The 26,402-nt window shown below is 36.3% G+C and overlaps 1 protein-coding gene across 2 annotated transcripts; it reads left to right on the forward strand.

Moving 5' to 3' along the window:
• The first annotated feature begins 2,482 nt into the window (after positions 1 to 2,482).
• LOC100804872 (protein RRP6-like 2) lies at positions 2,483 to 22,919 on the forward strand. Of its 2 annotated transcripts, none has more exons than XM_041012494.1 (13): positions 2,483 to 3,146; positions 4,936 to 5,094; positions 6,339 to 6,497; positions 6,574 to 6,657; positions 7,521 to 7,600; positions 7,737 to 7,787; positions 18,637 to 18,745; positions 19,226 to 19,308; positions 19,457 to 19,502; positions 19,965 to 20,052; positions 20,131 to 20,330; positions 21,073 to 21,285; positions 22,193 to 22,919. In XM_041012494.1, exons 1-13 carry the CDS (start codon positions 2,688 to 2,690, stop codon positions 22,418 to 22,420), a joined length of 1,959 nt encoding a protein of 652 aa, XP_040868428.1. In that variant the 5' UTR covers positions 2,483 to 2,687; the 3' UTR covers positions 22,421 to 22,919. The 2 variants fall into 2 exon arrangements, with proteins under 2 accessions (XP_040868428.1, XP_003554038.1); XM_003553990.5 differs by having other exon boundaries at positions 2,484 to 3,146; positions 20,158 to 20,330.
• The last annotated feature ends 3,483 nt before the right edge of the window (positions 22,920 to 26,402 follow it).

Below are 26,402 nucleotides of genomic sequence, written 5' to 3' on the forward strand. Positions count from 1 at the left end.
TTTAGCTTGAAAGATCCTTTTAAATCAAAATTTGTTTGATAAAATTTTTCAAAATTTAGTTTTATTTAAAACTAATTGTATGATTTATTGTAAAAGTATATTTATAAAATAAAAACATTGTGTAAATTAATTTAATTTACATAAAATTACTTTGGTTAAAAAATTGTTTAATAAAAATTTGAAAAATCACCTCGTTAATGAAATCAGAGTTATTAAACGTAAATACTTTTTTTTTTCTAGGAGATTGGTTTTCTTTTCATGTCATTTAAATATAAGGGAGCATTGGTTCGTTAAAAGTCAAAAGAAAAAAAAAGTAATAAGTTATTAAAAAGAATGTAAAACCAACATAGCAGGATTCCGAGACTATTCTTATTGATAATTAATATGTCACCGGAAAGTAAACAGTAAGTCTGAGAACATAACTTCTATTAAGCTCTCTTTTTTTCTTTATTATAAACAAAGTCTTTTTACTTTTAAGAATTTTTGTGAAAACATATTTGATCTAACTTTTTAAAAACAAAACAAAAAAAAAAAAAGACCAAACACTACCTAGTTGCAATGTTTTCTCGAAAGTTCATTCTCTTTTCTTGACAATTAGTTAAGATGGATCAATATGGCTAAACACTCTGACTGATCAACCATGTGCTCAAAACTAGCTAGCCACATAGTCCGTCATTTCTTACATAAAAATTCGAGGCGTACATTTAATTAAAATACAAAAATGAAGTTTAAAGAAATTTGTATTCACCTTTGAATTTGTCAATTTATTATTGGAAGACATGAAGTATCAATGGCATCTGTTGTAAAGCATTTTGTTAGTTTTCACCTGTAAATTTATGTCAAGTTAATATATTTATAGTAATTGATATCAGTTGTAAAAGATCACATGACATCTTAATATATATATATATATATATATATATATATATATATATATATATATATATATATATATATATATATATATATATATTCTTGGGCTTAATTAAGGGATTGGCTGATTTTTTTTTTTTACAGCAGCATAACATTTAAATCTTAATGGTAAGAGCAATACAATGTGGGTATCAAGTGATAAAATGATGGACTAACCTTGTCAATAGCTACCCTTGCAGAAACAAAGGCAATTATATTAGCTTGTCAATAAAATTAAGCTTCATAAATAAAGTGATGATAACAATTGGGAAGGAAGTCTATGCAAATGAAAAACAAAATTACGAAAGTAACAATATTCTATAAATATATACATCATATTAGTTTTCATGCATCATGTAATATTTTATGCTGATTTTATTGCATGAATCTTCCCAACCTATATTTGTTATACAAGCAAATAATATTCCATCTTTAATACATCTGCGACTAAAATCACAATAAAGCCCAACTTTATGCTTTTCTATAGTGGGGATCTTTAGTACCTGAGTGTAGTGCTTGTGCCTAATATATGGAAAGGTTGCCATGGTAAAGAGGAACTCAACACTTGGTATATCTGCTGAAAATGATGAAAATGCTAGTAAGTGGATTCATTTTGTCCTTTATGTTATTTAGTAAATTCATTTTAGTGCTCATTTATTTTAAAAGGTTCAAAGTTATCTTTTAGGTTTTTACAAATGTTCAAAATGTCCTATTAACATTTTCTGTTATTAATGTGACGATAAGGATTAATTTGAATTGTTTTCAAGATGTAAAGCACCAAATTGGATTGTTTGGAAAAAAGTGTAAAATAGAAGATCAAAAAGTGGATTTTAGAAGGAAAAAAAAAACATTCAACCCCTCTTTGAGTAGATATCCAAATCCGTCCCTCAACATAGATCATTAATGCCAACCATTATTACATGAGTTAATCAAGAAAAATCTGATTTTAATCGAAAAATAACACCCCAAAACAGGTAAGATGATAGTAGTAGTAGTATAACTTAGTTTTATCAATTACTCACAACAATCTTAATTTCGCATTATCGATCTTGTAGATCAATTACACATAATTTTGTTTTTTGAAAGATAATTATGTTTTTTTAAGAACAATTAATTTTTGGATCATGTGGTACAATTTTTTTTAATCAATTTAAAGTGTACACAACTTACCATCATTGTGTGTCTCGTGAAAAAAAAATGAAAAAAAAGAAAAAATATAATTGGTGTGTTAGTTATACGTGTTCCTCTACGTTCAGACCCGATCGATGTTACACAATCTCATGCGGTGTTTCTTGAAGAAGACTTTAAGAAGAGAATTTCAATTTTTCACCTTTTAGAAGGAAATTGAAATTTCAGATTTTTAGTTATTTAAAATTTTATTTTAAAATTCCAAAATTTTAAATTCTTCACAAAAAAACATCCAAACAATGAATTCTAAATTACAAAAATTCAAATTCTCTACTTTCATCAGTTAAAATTCTCTATCCAACCATAATATTCTAAAGTTAAGGTAAAAAATTTCACAAGTACATACATAAGTACTCTGTTGCCACGTGCAGCGTCTCCCGTCACGTGCCCGTATCCACGAGACCGTGACGACTCTCTCCTCTCACACAATGTTCTGAAACCAAATCGCTGAGTACTCTGAGTAAGTAGCGAACGAAAGTGAGAGTGAATGATTTCCCATTTCCCAACGACAATGGCAAAAACCGCGAAACCCTAACCCCAAAACCCCTTTCAGCAAATTCTCCACTGTCTTCAAAAGCCACGGCGCCATGGACTTCGATCACCACCTCACGGAGCTTTCCGCCTCCTCGCCGTTCATTCCATCCGGCGAGGACTTCCACTTCTACTACAAATTCAGGAACTTCCGCCGCCCGATCGAGGAAATTGCGAGGAGAACGCAGTCGATGCTCGACAGAATCGGCTCCGCGGAGAACATTTGGGGCAGAGGCTCGGCGTTCCCCGGTGACGTCGACGACGCGTACGAGTGGCTCGTGAACGCGAATGACGACGTTTTGGAGCTGGTGGAGGAGCTGGTGGACGAGTTGCGGATGCTCAAGAAGGACGAGGGAGAGGAATGTGACGGCGCGAATCCGAAAGTGCCGTTTCATATACCGACGATCAAGAAGCCCCAGTATGCGTACAACATTGTGGTTGATAATTCAAACGAGCCTTTTGAGCATATTTTGTTGGAGAAGAGTGATGATGGTCAGCGTTACATTCATCCACTGGTTCGTTCACTAACACTGAATTTCCAAAAAATTAATCTGACTCTGGTCTGGTTTTAGTGTTTTTGACGTGTTGCAGATGGAAAAGAATTGTTGTTTTGAGTTATATTGATGTTTAAATTGGGGTTCTCGTTTACTGTTAAAATGGTGTCTCGTATTTGCTTATGTTAGAAAGAAATGGATTTCAAAGATGGGTATGGTGTTGGTGTTTATGTATGAAGTTGTTTCATGATAGGCTAATGGTGCTTGAGTATTTGATGAGTCTAGCTTGCATGCAGTTGTGACATGGTCTTATTGAATTGGAAAGTTAAAAACTTGGGATGATTAGAAGCATATTTCTGTTACATTGAGTATTTTTTATACTCTGGTTTATGGGCATGCAAACATGTATCTATGCACGCAAATGCAGCATAAATTTCAGTAATATTTGGCATCCAAACTATCCATGATGATGTCAGAAGCTAAGAACTTTTTTATTGCCACTATAGTATGCTATTAAGTGCTCATCTTTGGTAACATTCTGTTTATTTTATTCATTATTTGGTTCTTCAGACAGCACATAATAAAATCAAACCATGAGATAAGAAACTCTTGTTTCAGCTAGAATATTGGGCTTCACATTTGAGAATGGCATTAGTTAGATTCTACTGCTTTCCTTTGATTGCAATGCTCAGAATATATGAGGTTATATAAAGAAAGCCTTTTTGGTATAAGAGAACCGAGCAGTGGCAGAATGGGGGTAAACAATGGGACCAAACTGGCAAATTCTTAGAGGAGTTTTGGAGGGATGCAAAACAGTGTGAATGATACCAACAAAACTTTTACTAGGAAAAGGGATGCCTATGGAGGAAGTGCGACTGTAGGAGCTGGAGTCAAAGAATCCAATAATGGAGTCAAGCAATGTGAAACAAGGAGAAAATACGAGGTTGGCAAATGCAAAAATGCAAGAGAAGATAAAGAGAGGGAATGTTTTAGATGTGACAAGAAAATTCAGTCAAGATCATATATGCAAAATCAAGCAGCTTAGAGTCATGGTATTGATGGAGGAGTAAGGAGAGGTGGGAGATTGTGATAGTCCAAGAGAAGAGGGGAATTTCAGCTATCATTGCATAGTGTAGCTGGATTCACATCAAGAAGGTCCCTCATATTGTGGGGCAGTGGCTGGAAGAAATTGTGCTAATAGACTGTGGAGCAACACACAATTGTATCGCATATCAATTGGTATCAAAGCTCAAAAAGGGCTACTTATGGAGGGCTTGACAATAAAGACTAAGTGAAACATCATAGTATGCGGGTGCCGAGATGTCAACTCTTAGGGGCAGGTGCTATAATAGGAACTTGGGTATTATAGGGTGCCTAATTCCTGTATCAAGTAATATAGTATGCTCAATGGACAATTTAAGTTCTTGGTTCTTCTCCCTTAACAGCTAGCTTTTAGGGAGGCTTCCCCAAGTACTTTGGTGCTTATCACCTGTGTATGTGCTTAACAAGAATCTTTCATAATTTGGCTAATGCTTTCTTGTTTGGTTTCAATTGGATTTTCGTAATTCTGGATTAATGTTCTTTTGCTCGAAAACCAATTCATATATTGTGCAAGAATGGTTCTCATTCAATCATTTTATTACATATCCACATCTTGTGCTATTTGGTCACTGATGATTTTTTCCCTTCAATTTTATTAGTCCGACTAGATTTGCACCTAATTTGTGTGACAAAAACTTCATAATATATAGCATAGTTATTAATCTGTTGTTTTTTAATTATATTCTACAATAGTTAATTTATATTTCAGGAGAAACTCTCTGTTTTGGATTTTGTTGATAAAGAAAATCTCGAGAATCTTGTGCCAGTAGAGCCTCCCTCAATAGAATGCACCCCTTTCAAGCTTGTGGAGGATGTCAAAGGATTGAAGGAGGTGGCTGCTATGCTGTCTTCAGTTAATGAATTTGCGGTATAACATAAATGCTATTCATTATGTTTTACTAAAAAGCTTCCTTCATTTGTACTACTAAATTCTTGTTTCTGTGGCCTGATTGTACATTTCACTTAGAGCTTGTTTCCCATTATTTGTTAGCAGGGCCATGTTATAAAACAGATTCTTGTCTTAAATATGTGCAACTGCTATGGTTTGTAATACAAAATCAAAATTCATGCATTCACTTCATGAATTTCTTGGTATTCAGAATACCTTTGTTTTGTTTCTGTTCTGATTAAGCGAAAGAAATCCAATGAGTAGAATTACAATTCAGTTGCATATTGAACAGTTCTTGACAGGTGACAACAAACTCAATATCCCTGATGTTTTGGAGATCTAATGTAAATTGGACTATACACTGTGCTCTTCCTTGTGCCGTATCACATAATATGATTTGATTAATTATTTACTTTGTATCTTCCTTTTTTCAGTGATTTTCTTGTGTTTAGTGTAGGAAACTGATTGAGAATAGTATATCAAAATTAATTGTACTTTTCTCTAATTGTTATTGAAGTGTGTTTGATATTGTGTTGGCTGTTGAGTAGTAGGCATTGTTCAAGCTGGGCTCAATAAATTACACATTTATCAATTGGTTCATTCTATTTGAGAATGTGTACAGACCTACACAGCAAGTCTTAAGCTAGCCTTTCAAGCTTATTGGCATGGGCCTTACATGAAAATAACCAAATATAATGCCTCTTTCTTTTTCCTGGTGTTTAGCTTTTGGCAGATGTTTCATTGTTAAGGTTAAGTTAGTATATGCTCATTGAGAAGTGCTAACGACACTCTTTCTGATACTCTTTTCAATACTCGTTCTGTGATTGACTGAAATTTGTTAAAGATCAACAATTTTGGTGGGTCTCACTTATCAATTGATGATTATCAACAAATTTCAGCCAATCATAGAGAGAGTGTTGGAAAGAGTGTTAGAGAGAGTGTTGGTAGCATTCCTCATGCTCATTTTTCTGCATAGATGTATGTTTCTCTTCTTGTGATCATATTTATTTTTGGGTAAGCTGTTTTTTTTTAGTATATCATGTTTTGATCTTCTTTTGTATCTATGAAATTCTGTTACTAATTTGTTATTTTTTCTGAATGCTGTTTGTTTTCTATACATTTAATTTAATTATTGTCCCAGTATTCTCTCTTTTAGATACTTCTCCTGTCCCTTTCTTTCATTATATTCTTTTGACATTTTTATCTTGACGTGGAATGTTAAGGTGGATTTGGAACATAATCATTATCGGTCTTTCCAAGGTTTGACTTGCTTGATGCAAATCTCAACCAGGACTGAAGATTTTGTTATAGATACTCTGAAGGTCCGCAATCATGTTGGGCCATACCTGAGGGAAGTCTTCAAGGACCCTACCAAGAAGAAGGTCAGATGCACATGTTTGATGTTTCTTTAATTCATCAGACTTTCTTCTTTTTGTTGACTTTATTTATTGGAAATAGGTCATGCATGGAGCAGATCGAGACATTGTGTGGCTGCAACGGGATTTTGGCATTTATGTTTGCAATATGTTCGATACTGGCCAGGTTTGTTTGTAAAGCTCAGGATGTTCAATATTGGAATTACTTCCCATTAGTTATCAAGGAAATAAAATTGTATATTGAGTTATATAATTGTTACCACATTGTTTCTTATGTAAAATAGTTTCTCTAGGCAGTTGATACTTGCTCTGCATGTAGAGGGCATGTGAAAAATATTTGCAAAACTAATTTCTGTTTTACTTGATGAATTTGGCATGTAAACTGTTATTGTCATGAACAAACCATCCCAAAAGCTTAAGTTGTTGGGTGAAAGCACATGATTGTTTTATATATACCAGCTATCTATGGTTATTTTACTTTATTTCTTGAAATTCATCCAAGAAGAATTAGCTCCATACATAATTCTTGAGCATTGTGTTTAATGTTGGATGAGTTTGATTCCTTAGAGTAATAAGGTTGATTGTTTTGCTACAGCTTTGAAGAAAATTGCTGGAAATAAGTGCTGTAATGAGATCTGTGCCAGCTTTGCTTTTGTTTGAGACTTTTCTTGCTTGTCTTATCTAATGACTATTAGTTTCTGCACCTGATTATATAGTTTATGGCCATTTATATGAATATTCTGAGACATGTTTCCAGGATTTTATATTATACTCATGCTACCCTCGTACATTTACAAGATCAAAATTCGGCATCCCTGAAAATATTTCGGTGCTCAGCTTTTCATGCATCCATATTGTTGATCTGTTCTGTGACATTATTAAATGATGAGTAAACTTTAAAGTTCTATTGCTTTTTGATTATCCTTGTCATAATCCATGTTCCTTGATCTCATGCTGGGAATTCATTCTATAACCTTCTCTTCTTTTTGTCAAACTGGACTAATGTATATTTTTAATTTTGTTTCTCAGTCTTCAAGAGTGTTAAAGTTGGACAGATATAGTCTGCAATATCTTTTGCAACAGTTTTGTGGGGTTACTGCAAACAAGGAGTATGTTGTCTTTACTTTTTGGAATTACCCCCTTCTTCCAGTGTCTTGACACAGAAGCTTTATAATTTCTTATGGAATAACTATTCCTTTTATTCTTACCAACATTCTGGAAGGTTGACAAGTCAACTCCTTGCAGATACCAGAGTGCAGATTGGAGATTACGCCCTCTTCCTGATGTGATGCTAAGGTGCAACTATGTTTTAATCTTATCACATTTAATCCATTCTTGATTCTTCCTGTGGTTTAGTTTTTGGCCTGTCTTTGATTCTTTTGGTAGTACTGGCTTTTGGATGTGTAGTATTATAATTATAATTATAAGCACAAGGTATGTGGTCCAGGTTTCTGAGGACAGGTCTGGTAAGTTGTCATGTTCCTTGTACTCAGCTGGGGTTTATCTGTAGTTCACTTTAGACCAAGAGTTTGGCATTTATCGTAAGCAGAATCAGTCTTTGCAAGTGTATATGAGTGAATAACTCGGGTAGAACTCTATTATCTAGAGTTAGTTTAGTTAGTTGTAATAACTATAGTTAGTTGACAGTTGTCATTAGTTAGATGACAGCTGTAATTCTGTTACAACTGAATCTCTGCAGTATATGTACTGCTCTTGTAAGAGATTATGGTTTTTTTATTTTTATCAGCAAAGATAGATATTATATATATAACAGAGTACCAGGGGTACTGAATTACAAATGGTTGGATGGCCATGTAGTTGGTTCCGAATCAGACTTAAAAGAGTCTAAAACGGAACCAAAACAGGCTGTACCAATGTAGATAACTATTGCTAATCTATGTGTCTATTCTTTACTAATACAAAAACCCTTCTCTAATGTGTTGAGAAGTCTTTCTCCAAATTCGATAACCATGTCCACAATAGGAATGCTGCGTCGTCAATCAGTTTGTTACTATCGAAAGAGTCATTGGAGAAAATCATCTTATTCCTCTGCTGCCAAATAGTCCAAGTTACAGCCAACCACCAGCATTTCCATCTAGTAGACCTTATCCCATCAACCATTATCAAACCATGTTGGAGGAAATGCTGCCTTGGGTCATTCGGAAAAGCTTCACTGGTGTTCACCCATGATGATGTTTCCCACCAAATAGGGATGACTTTCTTGCAATGAAAGAGCAAGTGTCCTGTTTCCTCTTCCATGTTTCTGCAAAATGGACAGCTCTTATCCGGGCCCTCTATTTGTCTCCTATGTAAATTTACTTTAGTAGACAACCTATCTCTAAGGAGCCTCCAAGCAAATACTGCAAATTTGATTGGCACTGTTGAATGTCTTTGTATTTTTACCTACTTTTGGTAGCTTAGTTGGAAAGCTTGTTCAGAAGGGTAGCAGTGAATTGTCACTATCACTGCCCTTCTCTCTCTCTCTCTCTCTCTCTCTTGTATTCTCTATATATATGTAATCTTTTAAATTTAAATAAAGCTAAGAGGGAAAGGAGGTGTTTTTCACTCTTTCAGTTTTAAGTTGGTACCAGAGCAGATTTGTCCGCCGCCGCCGGCCGCTGCCATCTCCGGCCAGATTTTTCCGGCGAGATCAGGGTTAGGATCGCCTCGAAAAGTGTGACCTACCCCTGGAAGTCGCACCTCCAAAGGAGCCGCCACGCGCCTCCTTTCTCACGCGCGTTTTCCGGCGCATGAATCCCACACGTCACCGTACAGTCGCCGGAACGCCGCCGCGCCGCCACCAGTCTTCTCGTTGGCGTCTTCTGAGTCTGTTCCAGGCCTCAGTTTCGAGTTTTGTTGCCTGGAACATATCACTTCATTCTTCTCTCCTTTTTATCCCTTTAGGGTTTCATCTTGTGGGTCAAAATGGCTGCCTCTGGACCTGTTTTCTCCTTCTCCGGGACTCCGACAATCACTACTACTAAGCTGAACTGGAAGAATTATCCCTCGTGGTCTGCTTCCGTGGAACTTTGGTTTCTCGGTCAAGGACATCATGACCACTTAGAGAAAGCTTCTGATTTCGTTTCAAATGACAAGAGACCTGAATGGGAGAAGCTTGACTACCAGCTCTGCGCTGTATTATGGCAGTCAGTTGAACCGGATATTTTGGAAATTCTTAGGTCCTTTAAAACGTGTCGTTTTTTTTGGAAGAAGACCCAATAAATTTTTGCCAATGATATCCAAAGCCTGTTTGACGCAACCATGAAGGTCACAGCCCTCAAGCAAACTGGTCATGACATGATCGCTCATGTGGGTAAGGCTCGGGCTGTCGTGGAAGAGCTGAGAAAGTTTCTTGTAGCTGATTCATTGGAAGAAGTGAACAGGAAACTTGATAAGTTCTACACGGTCCTTATTCTGAGGAGCCTACATTCAGATTTTGATCATGTTCGTGATCAAGTACTTGCTGGGGACCAAGTTCCATCTATGGATTCTCTTATCACTAGACTTCTCCGCGTGCCTCATTCATTGAAGGATGAGAATCCTGCCGATGGTGTGGAGACGTCAACCATGGTCGCGTCTCGAGGAAGAGGAGGCAGCCGCAACAACAGAGGAGGTCGTAGTGGAAGGGGTGGACGTCCTCATTGTACTTATTGCAAGAGGATGGGTCACACCCAAGAGAATTGTTATTCGTTGCATGGGTTTCCCGACAAGGTCGCACAGGTCTCTAGATCAGAGAAGAAAAAGTCTAGATTTTCTGATGAGGAGTATCAGGAGTATTTGAAGCTTAAATCCGAGAAACCCAGCAACCAAGCTCAATCCTCATCTGTACCATGTTTTTCGACAGCCTGTATCTCTTAATCCATTGAAGGTTCTAGTCCTTGGATACTCGACTCAGGTGCCTCTGATCATATTTCTGGTAATAAGTCATCCTTTTCATCCTTCTCTTTTCCAAAAATTCCTCATCTTGTTACTGTGGCCAATGGTTCCAAGGTTGCGTCTCAAGGAAGTGGTCAAGTTTCTTTATCTCCTTCTCTGAAATTGAATTCTGTGTTATTCATTCCTCAGTGTCCCTATAATCTAATTTCATTAAGTCAGTTAACTCGTTCGTTAAATTGTTCAGTAACCTTTACTGCTAATTCGTTTGTTATTCAGGAACATGGGACGGGGCGACTGATTGGAGAAGGACATGAATCACGAGGGCTTTACTACTTGGAATCTAGTCCACCTGGGGCTTGTTTTGCAATCTCAAAGCCCAAACTTTTGCATGATCGTCTAGGCCACCCAAGCTTACCAAAATTGAAGATGATGGTTCCTAGTCTCAAGAATCTTCGAGTCTTAGATTGTGAGTCTTGTCAACTAGGAAAACATGTCAGGTCGTCATTTCCTCAAACTGTACAAAGATGTAACTCGGCTTTCTCTACCATTCATTCTGATATTTGGGGACCAAGTCGTGTTACATCTTTTGGTTTTCGATATTTTGTAACCTTCATTGATGAATTCTCCAGATGTACTTGAGTTTATTTAATGAAAGATAGATCTGAACTTTTGCCTATATTTGTGTCATTCTACAATGAGATTGAGAATCAATTTGGAAAAACAATTAAAATTTTCAGGAGTAACAATGCTAAAGAATATTTCTCTCATGACCTTTCTTCCTTTTTGTCTTCCAAAGGTATTCTACATCAGTCCACATGTCCTCACACACCACAACAAAATGGCAAGCAGAAAGGAAGAATCGTCATCTTCTTGAAACTGCACGTTCCCTAATGCTAAATTCAAATGTTCCTACCCATCATTGGGGCGATGCAGTGCTTACTGTCTGTTTCCTAATCAATAGGATGCCCTCTTCTTCTCTTGAAAACCAAATCCTTCACTCAATTGTCTTTCCTCATGATCCACTATTTCATGTCTCTCCTAAAGTGTTTGGTTGTACCTGTTTTGTCCATGATTTGTCTCTTGGTTTAGACAAACTCTCTGCTAGGTCAGTCTTGGGTTATTCTCGTCTTCAAAAAGGTTACAAATGTTATTCTCCAACCATGAGACGATACTACATGTCAGCAGATGTAACCTTCTTTGAAGACACACCCTTCTTTTCACCCTCCGTAGACCATTCATTGTCTCTCCAGGAAGTTCTTCCTATTCCTTCTCCTTGTCCTCTAGAAGATTCAGACCAAAATGTCCGTGTGGTTCCATCTTCCTCACCCACTTCACCTGAAGTTGTATCTTCGCCCTTGATTGCAGATTAACCCAGGACAACGCCGATTGGATTTCCAGTTCCTGAAGCTTCTCCTCGTGATTCTCGTTCATCTTCAACCAGTCTTCCACTCATGGACCCTTCCACTTCTTCTCCTTCTGACTCACGTTGGCCCATTGCCATCAGGAAAGGTACTCGGTCTACTCGTAATCCTCATCCTATTTATAATTTCTTAAGTTACCACTGTTTGTCTCCTTCATACAATTCCTTTGTTTTCTCATTGTCCTCCCTTACTATTCCTTTCACTGTCCGTGAGGCACTTGATCATCCTGGCTGGCGACAGGCTATGATTGATGAGATGCAGGCTCTTGAAAATAACGGTACTTGGGAGCTTGTTCCTCTTCCTCTTGGTAAGACCACTGTGGGTTGTAGATGGGTCTACACTGTTAAATTTGGACCCAATGGTAAGGTTGATCGACTTAAGGCTCGCTTGGTGGCTAAGGGCTACACACAGGTATATGGCATTGACTACAGTGATACTTTCTCTCCTGTAGCCAAACTCACCATTGTTCGTCTGTTTCTTGCTATGGCTGCTATTCGTCACTGACCCCTTTATCAGCTTGATATTAAAAATGCCTTCCTCCACGGTGATCTTGAGGATGATATTTACATGGAGCAACCTCCTGGGTTTGTTGCTCAGGGGGAGTATGATCTTGTGTGTAAGCTTCACCGATCTCTCTATGGGTTGAAGCAATCTCCTCGCGCTTGGTTTGGTAAATTTAGTCATGTTGTTCAAATGTTCGGACTGAAACGAAGTGAAGCTGATCATTTTGTATTTTATTGTCATACATCTCCTGGAAAATGTGTTTATCTAATGGTCTATGTTGATGATATAGTGATTACAGGGAATGATACTACTAAGATCACCCAGCTGAAAGAGCACTTATTCAGTCATTTCCAGACCAAAGATCTGGGTTCTTTGAAGTATTTCCTTGGCATTGAAGTGGCTCAATCAGGAGATGGTGTTGTGATCTCTCAGAGGAAGTATGCTCTTGATATTTTAGAAGAAACAGGTATGCAGAATTGTAGACCTGTTGAGAGCCCCATGGATTCGAATCTGAAGCTCATGGCAGATTAAAGTGAAGTTTATCCTGACCCCGAGAGATATAGGAGGCTTGTGGGAAAACTCATTTATCTTACCATTGTCAGACCTGATATCTCCTTTGCTGTGGGAGTGGTTAGCCAATTTATGCAGAATCCTCATTTGGACCATTGGAATGCTGTCATGCGTATCCTTAGATATGTTAAAAAGGCTCCTGGTCAAGGGTTGTTGTGTGAAGACAAGGGTAATACACAACTATCGGGATATTGTGATGCTGATTGGGCTGGCTGTCCCATGGATAGAAGGTCTACATCAGGTTATTATGTCTTCATTGGTGGAAATCTTATTTCTTGGAAAAGCAAGAAACAGATAGTTGTCGCTCGGTCCAGTGCTGAAGCTGAATATCGATCTATGGCTATGGTTACTTGTGAGCTCATGTGGATTAAACAATTTTTGCAGGAATTGAAGTTTTGTGAAGAGTTGCAAATGAAGTTGTATTGTGATAATCAGGCTGTTCTTCATATTGCCTTAAACCCAGTTTTTCATAAAAGAACTAAGCACATAGAGATTGATTGTCATTTTATTCGAGAGAAGATTTTGTCCAAGGAGATTGTCACTGAGTTTATTGGTTCTAATGATTAGCCAACTGATATTTTGACTAAGTCCTTAAGAGGACCCAGAATTCAGACTATATGCTCCAAGCTTGGTGCATATGATTTATATGCTCCAGCTTGAGGGGGAGTGTTGAATGTCTTTGTATTTTTACCTACTTTTGGTAGCTTAGTTGGAAAGCTTGTTCAGAAGGGCAGCAGTGAATTGTCACTGTCACTGCCCTTTTCTCTCTCTCTCTCTCTCTTGTATTCTCTATATATATGTAATCTTTTAAATTTAAATAAAGCTAAGGGAAAGGAGGTGTTTTTCACTCCTTCAGTTTTAAGTGGCACCTTTAGCTTCCACAACTCCTCAAAAAGCCCTATCCTGTATCCCTTCAATTTCTGCCCCCCTCATTAGATTGTAAGCAGTCTTCGCTGTATATTGTCCACTTGGGTCTGCCTTCCCCACCCACTCGTCCCTTCTGTTCCTCTGTATAGTCTTCCTCTCCATATCTGTTAGGAAGTTAGTAGCCATTGGTATCTCATTATCAAACAGCGTCCTCCTCCATGATAAGTTTCATTCCCACTCCACCCCCTTATGTCCACCCAACTGTTGGATTAGCTGGTTCTGTTGGCACGAGATTAGATACAATCTAGGATACTTTGTTACCAATGAGACCTCTCCATCTATCCACTCGTCCTCCCAGAATTTAATCCTATCTCCACTCCCCACCCTCCACTGAATCCCTTTTTTGAGCTCCTCGCCCTGTTGTGAGGTTTGAAAGACCCTTGCCCACAACTGTCCTTCCTGCTGAAATAGATTCCACCTCCACTTGCCAAGCAAAGCAAGATTGAATGTGTTTATGTCCTTTATGCCAAATCCCCCCTTTTCTTTTGGTAAGCAAACTGTCTCCCATTTAATTCACATAATCTTATTTTTATTTGGCCCTCCTCCCCATTGAAATCTTCGTTGTAAGCTAAGTAACTTGTTGGCCACCTTCTTAGGAATCCTGAAAAAAGACAAAAAGTAAATGGAAATAGAATTTAGGACTGACTGGATAAGGGTCACTCTCCCCTCAAAAGACAAGTGTCTCTGCTTCCACTTAGACAATGCTCTCTCACACTTTTTTATAATAGGATCCCACATCTGTCCCCGCCTCGGGTTTGCCCCAATAGGTATTCCTAGATAGACAAAAGGAATGGACAGGAAACTACAATTCAAAACACTGGCTGCTTCAGACTTCCATCTCTCCGGCATACCAATGGTACCAAAACAACTCTTTGCAAAATTAATCTTGAGGCTAGATACAAGTTCAAAAGACCTCAAGATTGCTTTAATGGCCCTCACATTCTCCATTGATGCCTCTCCAAAGAATATTGTGTCATCGGCATATTGCAGGATGCTTATATCAACACTGTTTGCTCCCACTGAGAAACCCCGGAATAAATTTCTCTTAACCGCCTCTCTTACTAGACCATTCAATGCCTCCGCCACAATATTGAAAAGAAAAGGTGCTAATGGATCCCCTTGCCTAAGGCCTCTCTGTGGTGAGAACTCAACCGAGGGGCTGCCATTGACTAGAACCGAAATAGATGCGGATTTTAGACATCCCACGATCCACTGGATCCATTTGGCACAGAAGTCCAATCTTCTTAGCATATAAACCAGGAAATTCCATGAGACCAAGTCATATGCCTTCTCATAATCCACTTTGAAAACTAGACACGATTTCTGACTTCTTTTGGCATTTTCTACCACCTCGTTTGCTATCAATGCACTTTGTAGTAGATGCCTACTCTCTATAAATGTGGATTGTCTTTCATCTATTATGAGGGGCATAATCTTCTTCAATCTATTGGCCAACAGCTTGGCTACTATCTTGTACATGCATCCAATGAGTGATACCGGTCTGTACTCATCCAGAGTTTGCAGATTGGGCACCTTAGGGATTAAAACAATGAAAGATGCATTACATCCCCTTGGAAAAATTCCATTAACATAGAATTCATCCAAAAACTGTAGAACATCAGGTTTTACTATGTGCCAGAATCTCTTGATGAATTTGAAATTTATTCCATCTGGGTCTGGACTCTTCTCACTCCCACATCCCCACACTGCATCCTTGATCTCCTCCTTCATGAATCTCCCTGTTAGCATGTCATTGTGCTGATGCCCAATAGTCTGAAAGTGAATACCATCTAGGAGGGGTCTATTGTGATCCTCTTCTTTGAATCTATGTAGGAAAAATAGTCTGGCTGCTTCTTTTACTCTCGCCGGTTCTTCAGTCCATTCTCCATCAATCCGCACACCATGCAAAGAGTTACCTTTGCGGCTTGCATTCACCAATAAATGGAAGTATCGGGAATTGGAATCCCCTTCTTTTACCCATCTAGCCCTCGCCTTATGGCGTAGTAAGGATTCGTGATACTGTGCAGTTGCCCACAAATCTTCTTGAAGCTATTTCTAGATTAAACCCTCCTGAGGAGAAAGCTGTCTATGTATTGTGCTCACATCCAACCGATTCAGCTCTCCCTCAATTTTCTTGTATCTTTTAAAAGTATCACCGAACTGATCTCTGTTTCATATCTTCAACCTTGCTTTCAACCTCTTTATTTTTTCTTTGAGCACGTATCCACCCTAACCCCTTAGCTGGTGGGTCGTCCAACACTCCTGCACAATTGAATTGAAGGATTTGTCCGACAACCAGCAATCAAGTATCCGGAATGGCTTTGGACCCCTGTCTACGAACTTGGACCTAAGCAAAACTGGGCAGTGATAAGAGAAATTCCTGTCTAGTGGTTGTTGTGTGCTTCCAGGCCATTTTGTGAGCCGGTCTGGAGACACAAGGAATCTGTCCAACTTGCTCTTAGCAATTCCATTAGGCCGGAACCACGTGAATTTCCTTCCTAACCATGGCGCCTCCTCTGCCTCCATCTCCTCGATCTATTCATTAAACTCTTTTATATTACTCTCTTCTATCCCCCTTTGGCAAACTCCTACCCTTTCCGCAGGATCCCTTGTGTTGTTGAAATCTCCCAGAATACACCAAGCCCCCCTTGGTTTGCAGATTTCATTTGTTTGATGGCCTCCCATAGGTTTCTTTTGTTCTGTATATCACATGGTGAGTATACTGTCACGATATTAACTTGCACTGCCTCTTTAATCCACTGCCCTGACAGCCAAATGAATCCATTTCCGCTAGCCTTCCTTTCTAATTTAAATTTTTTATCACACCACAGGCATAGGAGTCCCCCAGCTGAGTTAACAGCCGGCTGCATCTCCCAGGACACTGCTGGATCACCCCATATTGACTGGCACATTGATTTCTCTATTGTCTCCTTTTTGGTTTCTTGTATGCAAATCATGTCTACGCTCTCCTTTTTAATTAGTCTCCTTATTGCTGCCCATTTCACCCCCCTCCCTAGCCCTCTCACGTTGTATGTGATAATATTCATAATATACAACTTTTATTCCCCACCTTATCTGCCTCCATCCTATCTCTCTCCTCCATTTCCATAAATCTGTCCACCATCCTCCCCTGGTCTTCCGCAGCGGTTACCCCCAACTGGTTTGCTAATTCCCAAATGATTGATGCTTCTTGCTTTACTGTTTTCTCCTGAACATGTCTTCTCCCCTGCATCCTGGTGCTTTGAATTTCCACTAAAGCCATTCAAGTCTTGGTTGTGCGTAAACCCCTCATTGCTGACCCTACTCTGCTGCTGCAATATCAAATTGGTATTTTGTTGCTGTTGGCAGGTTGTTTTTTGTGTTAGTGGGCCATGTCATTGGGCTTCCAGACTATCCCTGCATTCCTTCATTTGCTTGCGACACCACCTTGCTCGAGAATACACCTTCCATGAGGTGGCTGTGCCTTGTGGATTAACTGTTTGGTGTGTTGGGCTTCTGGGGGGGGGGGTGTATAGTAAGGCCCATGTTATTTGAAATACCCTTGTCCTCCCGTGACCTCCTCTGCAACCCACTGCCACCTGCCCACACCAACCCGCTGCCCCACTTTCTTCTTTCGTGCACATTTCCTTGTTTTCAATTCTTTGCCCTTCCCGACATCCTCCTTGCTTCCTTGTTTCCTTACCTCGTATGGCACGAGATCATCTTCCCCCTTCAAAATTCCCACTGCACGTTCTGCCACATTGCCTCCCTTTGACTCCACTGCGGCTCCTTTCTGGCTCTCCTGCTGTAACCGCGGGAAGTCTCCTTTACCCGCTGGATCGTGAGTCTCGTCGGTCCCTGGGTAAAGGCGAGCCATGACCATCGGTTCCTTCGCCGTGGGTGGAGGAGCCCGGCGCGGGTCGATGGTGTCTAGCTGCGTCTCCGCGACCCATGCTTCACTCTCGCACAGCCACTCCCTTGTTTTCTCCGAGGTTGGAGTCGCCATAAAGCTTCCGTCGGAATCTATGTCTTCCGATGGCTTTTGTAAAATCATTTATGACCTATGAAGCACGGACACCCCATCCCCTTGCCGTGTCTGGGTGTCCGACACGTGTCCGTGTCTGTGTCCGACACGACACTGACACTGACAAGTAAATCAGCATCCCATTAACTTTTTCAAGAGGTGAGGTGTCTACGTGTCCGGTGTTCGTGTCAGTGTCGGTGCTTCATAGTTTATGACCAATATACGAATCCCTTTTTCTCTCTTCTATCATTCTACAGTCATGATCATGTCAGCATAAGTTTCATTACGAAGCTTTTAGTCAATAGTGAACTCCCCCAAAACTCAAGGATTCAATGAGCCTGGTGACTTGAACTAGAGCACCAATGAACTGACTGTTGGGCTTCTTTATTTGAAAAGATATGACTAGAAGTGTCATTCATATGGTACTCACTTTATAAAAACTTACTCTGAATTTTCCTTACAACTACCTGAATGCTTACTAACAATGAAGGTATCATGATGGACAAGGAAATAATGGGATGTGGGAACTGGGAAATGTGTATTAGGAAATGCTTGAAATTGGGATTATTAGGATGCCAAGTTGGCTATTTCTTGGTGCCAGTAAGGTTTCACTGTTTTTTAAGTTGATAATGTACTTAGGTACTCAACCTATGTTTTGGAATTAAGATTACTAATTACTTTTTTCCATTCTTCCTCCTTTCTATCTTTTGTTTTCCCTTAATCTTTCTCCCTATGTGTGTCAAAACATTAATTTATGAGTCAGAGATCTTATGTGATAATGACTTGTATATTGTCCTTGTGATTTGTATTACTACAATCTAATGAACTATTATTCTTATGATAGATATGGCAGAGAAGATACACACTATCTGCTTTATATATATGATTTAATGAGGATCAAATTATTTGCATTGTCTAAGGAGTCTGAAGGTTCTGATAATCCTCTACTGGAGGTACGTTGATATCAAACTAGCTGAATGAGCATGCGATCTACCAATTATTTCATCTGACCATTGGGTGCTCCTTTATTCCCTTGGTCTATTTTGTCTTAAGCATACTTAAACATGTCGTGGTTGATTAGACCTGTTTGACATTTCATTGCTGGCCAATATTTCAATATAGATAGTTGAAAAGGAAGCATTAAAGGGGAATAATCTCAATATTATTGCATGGTTAGAAATACAATTGTGAATCTACTTAATTATAATCAAGAATGACAGGAAATAGGGAAATAAAATATCCTAATAATTACAGGTAATGGTAATCAATCTCTGTCCTAGTTAGTGCTAATTATAGGAAAAATATTCTGTCCTAAATTAATTATATATTAACAACATAGATCTTTAATCAAAATGCCAAACAACACTACAGAATGTCTGGTTTAATGAATATTCTCTTTCAGCCTTTTAACTAGAATTCCTTGTCACTGACAGGTTTACAAGCGCAGTTATGATGTCTGCATGCAGCTATACGAGAAAGAGCTGCTGAAAGAAGACTCGTACCTTCATATATGGGGGTTTGTTACCTTTTTTCTATTTTCAATCTTGCATTGTTAGTAGCTAGTTTTCCAGACTACATGTACACTTTTTATTACATTTCTGCCTCTTCTATGTAGAGCATGAGTTTTGAAGTTTTTCCATTGCACTTATTACTTTTCTATACAGGTTGCGAGGGGCTGGTTTTAATGCTCAGCAGCTTGCCGTTGTTTCAGTAAGTTTCTCTTTGACTTGCATACACAAGGGATGAAAGCATGCTTTTTATTTTTTTCTTGAATACCATTTTTGCTGTTGATATGGTTAGTCCTCTGCAATGTTGTCAAAATCACAATTTTACTAGTAGAATCCTAAAATCGTACAATCCTACAAGTTTTGGATGGTGTGGAAAATTGCCTTAATTGCCGTCACCCCTAGCCCGCTTTAGTTGCGGCCTCTTTGGGAGCTGCTTTAATTGCAACCTCAAGGGTGGTAGTTTTGTCACACTTTGACTCATGATATGGCTTAAATATAGCTTACAAAGCTTAGGTAGTTCCCACCTTACATGCTGCTGCTGCTCTGGTTTTGTGATGTTGAGTTAGGCTCTAAGCCCCAATTCTAAGGAATGCATTGCATCTACTTTAGATTTCTGTATGATCCACAAGTATTATATCTCACATACATTGTACATGTCTGACAGGGACTTTGGGAATGGCGTGACGGTCTTGCTCGTGCAGACGATGAAGGTCCTGGCTATGTATTGCCAAATAGAATTATTCTTGAAATCGGTAAATGAAATTTATCTAGACTTCTATATTGTCTTTTGTCTGATAAGTAGAACTTTTGCACAGCAAACATCACTTCAGTTTTTTTTTTTTTTACCCATTTCAAAGCTAACCAGATGCCTGTCATTATAAGCAATCTACGGCGAATAGTAGGAAGGACAAAACACCCATATGTTGAGCGCAGCCTTGATGTCATTGTCAACATTGTCAGACATTCTATGCAAAATGCTGCTGCCTTTGAAGAGGCTGCACTACGTTTGAAAGAAGAACATGCTGCAAGTGTAAGTAATATTTTAACAATTGACACCTTGCTAGAATGATGCAGGAATTTTTTCGGTGGTATTTCTGCTTGGTAATTTATAGTGATTTTCATATTGTTCTGAATAAATCTGAACGTTCTATTCTTGGTAATTTATCCCCTGCACTTACTCTTAATTAAGTGATCAAGATGAGCTGGGATAATGTGACTTGTCAAATCAAGCCATGGGCTGCTGTCTGTTATCTTACTGTATTTAGCATGCAACTAGTACTAAGAAGAGAATGGAAATCTTCAACCATAATCAACAATGGACATTGTATTTAATGTCTTATCAAATCTATAAGTGCTGAATTTGTTATTGTTTTAAAACGGATGAAGTTAATCATTGATACTTCTAACATTTAATTCACCGGATCTGATGATGTGATATCAGTAAATTATGGATATGCTTCTAATTTATCTAACTCTCGTTCCACTGTGTTTGGATAAGCCTTTTATCTTTTTATGTTTGTTTTCAAAATAGCTTATAAATTGAGATAGATTGTGAAAGAAAAAATCCTTTTAAAATTAAGCAAATCCACACACTATCTGATTAACGGCTTTTAGAATATTTTAAAATTGTCTGTTCCCTAGTTTCTTGGAATTAGTTCTCTAATTGTTCGGTGCCCAACATGTTCCTAAGCAGATGCTTTATGATTTTTTTATTATTTGTTTTTAATTACTAGTTTTTACTTGTTGATAAATTGTATACTATCATGATACAGTTGTCAAATGTGATACCCGTTAAGGATGGAACTGAAGTACCTCATACACTACAAAAGGATGGATGTGCAGCAAGAGGAAGCATGGGAATTGAAAATGGCTCCTGTGTTGATATCACACAAAACTGTATGCTTTCTTATGACCAAGAGGAGAAAAGTTTTCAGCATCAAGTTGAAGATGGACTATCCGATTGTCTCAATTCAGATCTACTAAGGGTCAGTCCCACTATTCCATATAAGAATCGGGATAATGCAAATGTTATTGTACTCTCTACAGCAAAGGTTGTAAAATAAAAATCCCACTTGTTATTCCAACATGGATAAAAAAAAATTAAAAAAAGGCTTAATTACTGTTTTAGTCCTTGAATTTGGGGGTATGCTTTTTTTAGTCCCTAAACTTTAAAAATGCTTTTTTTAGTCCCTGAATTTTGAAAAATTACTTTTTTTAGTCCCCTGACACAGTAAATGGACACTGGCGGCTTTTAAGCACTTTGTGACTGGTTTTTTAGCTCACGTGTTTTTGTTTTCAAATGCAAATTCAAGTGGCTAAACAATAAAAATTAATTTAAGACAATTAAAAACTGTCACAGTGTCAATTTAGTATGTCAAGGACTAAAAAATGCAATTTTTAAAATTTAGGGACAAAAGAAAGCATTTTTAAATTTCAGGGACTAACTAAAGCATATACGTCAATTTCAGTGACTAAAACAGTAATTAAGTCTTAAAAAAAATAAATGAAAAACTATTTCAATGTTCTGGCAATTAATCTAATCATAGCTAATTGGTTGATAAGGCAATGGAGAGATACTAGAAAGGTGATGCTCCAGGGCAACCCACCCTAATGGTAGCTTTTGTCATAATCTTTCCTTTGCGGTAGGGTTGAAACTGGTTGTTTTTTTTCTTTCAGGCCGTCATTTTCAATTTTAACATAACTTTATTAGCAAATAGCAAAGCACAATTTTTTTACCACTAAACAAGCTAATTTAAACATGTACCATGTCTTTTGGTGAGACCTTATACTCAATTATTTAATGAGATGTGCATTAGGGTACCTTCTAAATTTATATTTGGACCATTATTTCTGTGTAATATTTTTCAAGATTGTCTTGGGTTTGATTCTTAGGTCAAGAAGGAGATCAAGCCGGAACAGAGTAGATCGTCGTTAAATATTCCATCTCCCTTATTGTTGGGCAACAATGAGAAGTCAAGACTAGTTGCAGAAACTCCAAGTGTAACATATGAAACATCATACTCACGGGAGAAACTTGTTTCAGGTTCACCTTCTACCTCCAACCCTATTGGGATGGTAATGGTAGATTCAGCCAAGGAAAAGAAGATGAACGATGAGTAAGAATAATGTCTAAGCTCTGAGAAATGATTTCAAACAAGAAGATCAGACAGATGGAGACAACTGAAGAATCCAATGGCTTATGGAAGCTAGAATAGAAGCTAGAAGCTTTCTTTTGATGTTGAAGTGGAAGGGGACAAGCTTTGCTTTTGGAAAGAGAAGAAAATGCATCGTCCCACAGTGGAGTTAGTTACTCAAGATGTTGAGTTCAGATATGTTCCAGATGTTTCATTTCATTTCTGGAGTTGCAACCATCTCATGGTTAAATGAAAATAGGTTAGATCATTATAGGTTCAAAATCAGATGTTGTCATTACCCATATCTTCTAATTCTAGTTGCGCAAAATGAAGATCATCTATGTTCCTATGTTGTCATTACCCATGTCTTCTAATTTTAGTTGTGCAAAATGAAGATCATCTATGTTCCTTTGGTCGGTACATCTCTGTCCATGGAAAAGAAGTTCTTTGAAAATTGGAGGTTCTCTACATTTTTTTCAACAAAAGATGTACTAAAATTTACTAAATCAATGAAAGATCAGAAATATATTCTGTAACTACCATGTATATTAGTTAAAATCAAAGAAATAAATAAAACAAAGGCCGCCTGTTACATAGGGCTAATCTGAGAAGGAGACAGGAGGTGGATATGTCCGGAGAAAGGCTTTCAAACTCATTTTAACCTTTGGTCAACTAATTTGAAAGATGAACTCTCTTAGAGGGGTTTTGACCTATCTTGTCAGCTTTCTTGTATTTGTCTTTTATAGTTGGGTTTGACTTTTCATTTCTTTTGTATTTTCTTATTTCTAATACAATATAGATTTTTGCTGTGCAAAAAAAAAAAATAATAATGTTGCAAAATGATAGTTGGGACTTGACTTTCTATCAGTGGTGTGAGGGAGACTCATATGACTTTGGTGGGAGACTCATATAACATGCTATATTAGTCCGTCTGGATGTTGAGAAGTACTGTGAAGTGTGATTTCTTGGCATAATCTTTGAAAATGTTCTGAACAATGTAGTACTTTTGTTTCCAGGTAGGAAGATGCTAAAAAAAATGCAGTGATGACTATTGTCTCGCTGATATCAATGAAATTAACAGGTTAATTTATGCCTTATTGAATGTTTGTCATCAATCTTATATTTCTTTTTTAATATATGCATTTGAGTTGTCAAATTGCTTTACTACAAAAAATTAAATAACAAATCAATGGGTATGAATGATTAGAGTTATTTTATGAGTCATTTAAATCTTATTCTTCTTCTTATTATTAAATTTTAATTTATATTTATATATTATTATTATTATTATTATTAAAAAAAATTATATGCATATATTCAATAAGATTTAAACATTTTCCTACAACTTCTTGTTTATTGGTATGATGTAATAATAAAATAAATTTCTATTGATAACAAAATAATTTTTCTTAAAGATGTGTGTATATATTCTTTAAATTTAATTATCAATGGATACTTTAAAAAAAAACTATTCCTAAAAATCTTATTTAAATTAAAAAATATTTTTCTTTAACATATATTCTTAAAAAAAAAAGTGAGATAGCACCTTGGATGACAATCAGACACTTTCATATAAAAAAACTTGAAATATTACAGATAGATAGATAAATAAATAAAAGATCTGTGTAAAAAAATAATTAAAAAAATGGCTCATTAGTAAAAGATGTGAGAGGTTAGAAGGTGTTTAGTGGGTGGTGGGATTTGTGAATCACTCTTTTCATATTCTTAAAAAGCCAGTTAATATTTAAAATTTAAATTAATATCTTCAATGTAATTTAATTAAAATTTATTAAAAAATTATTATATTTCCATGTAACAAATAATATAAATAAATTATCAAATAATTGTCTATTTTACTTTTAAAAGATACTTGTGCATAAAAAGACAATTAAGAATTACATTGCTCAAGATTCAAATGAACTTCATAAATTAATAATATGCTAATCTATACTAGACATTTTAGTTTCATTCAATTAATTCTATAAGATATTTTACATTAGTTTAATAATAATAATAGCAATAAAGTATTTATCAAAATAAATTATCTATTTTTTAAGCAATATTTAAAGTATAACTATTATTTGAATCAGTTTTAAAAGAATGTTTATATTGAATATATATATATATATATATATATATATATATATATATATATATATATATATATATATATATATATATATATAACAACAACAAAAGGTAGATTGCGTTAGAAAATAAGAATTATGGAGACAAAGCCCAAAAGCCAAATAAGATGAGATGGGGATTTCTTACTATAAGGAGTATTTTGTTGGTTGGTTCGAGGTGGCATAAAAAAAGATACGTAGGAGTTTTGGGGATATAAGTGCCATTATTTGCATATTTACAATAGCAATCGATAGGGTTTACATGTTGCATCATAAGAAAAATATGCATTCAAATCATGTGCATTGTGCAACTCTTATTAATTTCTCATGTATTGTTATTTTTAATAAAAATTATTTGCTTATAAAAAAATTCAAATTTGCTTAGATATAAAAAAGTGATTTTTCCAAAGCAACTTTCAATTGAATATTAAGTGAATGAATATTATCGTGTAACTTAAATTTCTTAGAACGTTGATTAGAATATTAAGGAATTAGTGTAAAAGAATTTTTCTCATATTAAAATCTTAAAATAAATTAAAAATCTATTCATATTTTAAGAAACAACTTAATCTCAATAATTAATAAACTCATCAGGGATTATTGATCAACTATTTTTTGAGAATAAAAAACCAAAAATAATGTCAAATCATAGTGTCATATCAAGAGAAAATATTAAGATAAAGAACAACCTTTGTAATACTTCTCATGAGAGTAATTTTTGTAACCTTTAGTCATATGATTAGGTGAATGGTACTCCTGTAAATCACACAAAGATAAACTTTTGTAGCTCTTTAATTTCATGATTGTTTACAATTTAATGTAGTCCATTAAGGTGTATTTATTCTTTAAAATTTTGTCTTTTAAATTTCATCCCAACCTTTATTTTTAGCTTGGAATGCTTAATTATCATTTGACAAATCACAATATTTCTGTTATTTAAATCACACATAGAATAATCTTTGTAATTTTTTAATTTCAGACTCTTTAAGTTTAAGGGTAAATAACTATTTTTGTCTTCAAATACATAGAGTATTAACAAATTCGTCACATAAAGATGAAAATTAAAATTTTAGTATTCAAAAGTGAAAAACGTGTAATAGATCTATTCATCCGTTAACTTTCGAATGAATGAGCCTATGTGGCACATCTATGGACGCATTTGTCAGTGTTCTACCCATTCAGGGACGAAAATGACTATTTATCAAAAATATAATTTAATCTTCCTCTTTTCTCCCTTTTTTAATCGTTGCAAGTATAACATTACAATACATATTTAAAAAATAGAAAAACAAACATAGGTTAGAACGAACATAATAATAAACATAATATTGATTAATAAGGATAATCTATTGATTGCTGTGAAATTTCTAATGTGATAGTACCTTATCCAAAATATGAGACTCAAACAAAGATACACCGTCATTAAGTTAATCCTTATAAAAAAATGAGACAAAACTTGATTTTTTCAGTACAAAATGTTGTCACAATAGAAATTTCAGAACAATAGATAAATTATGTTTATTATTATGCTTGTTAGGTTTATTTTTCTATTTTTTTTAAGTATTTATTATAATATTATGCTTTCAACGATTAAAAAAGAGAAAAAGATGAAGATTAAATTATATTTTGGATAAATAATTATTTTCATCCTTAAATTTGTAGTGCACTCACAACTTCATTTATGAATGTGTCACGGAAGCTCTTGGGTAATAGATATTATCGTATTTTTTTTACTTCCAAAATTAAAATTTGAATTTTTATAGACGAATTTATTCTAAATTTAATGCAGCTTATTAATGAGTGTTTATCATTGTAATTTATTCCCTTTAAACTTCACCACAA

Source organism: Glycine max, chromosome 19 (assembly GCF_000004515.6).
Source record: "Glycine max cultivar Williams 82 chromosome 19, Glycine_max_v4.0, whole genome shotgun sequence".
NCBI lineage: Eukaryota > Viridiplantae > Streptophyta > Magnoliopsida > Fabales > Fabaceae > Glycine > Glycine max.

Bases quoted from the DNA above. Each gene is read 5' to 3' on its own strand.
- LOC100804872 (XM_041012494.1), top strand. From the start codon at position 2,688: ATGGACTTCGATCACCACCTCACGGAGCTTTCCGCCTCCTCGCCGTTC. The intron at 3,147-4,935 runs GTTCGTTCACTA...TTTATATTTCAG, and splicing joins AGCGTTACATTCATCCACTG to GAGAAACTCTCTGTTTTGGA. The intron at 7,601-7,736 runs GTATGTTGTCTT...AACTCCTTGCAG, and splicing joins GGGGTTACTGCAAACAAGGA to ATACCAGAGTGCAGATTGGA.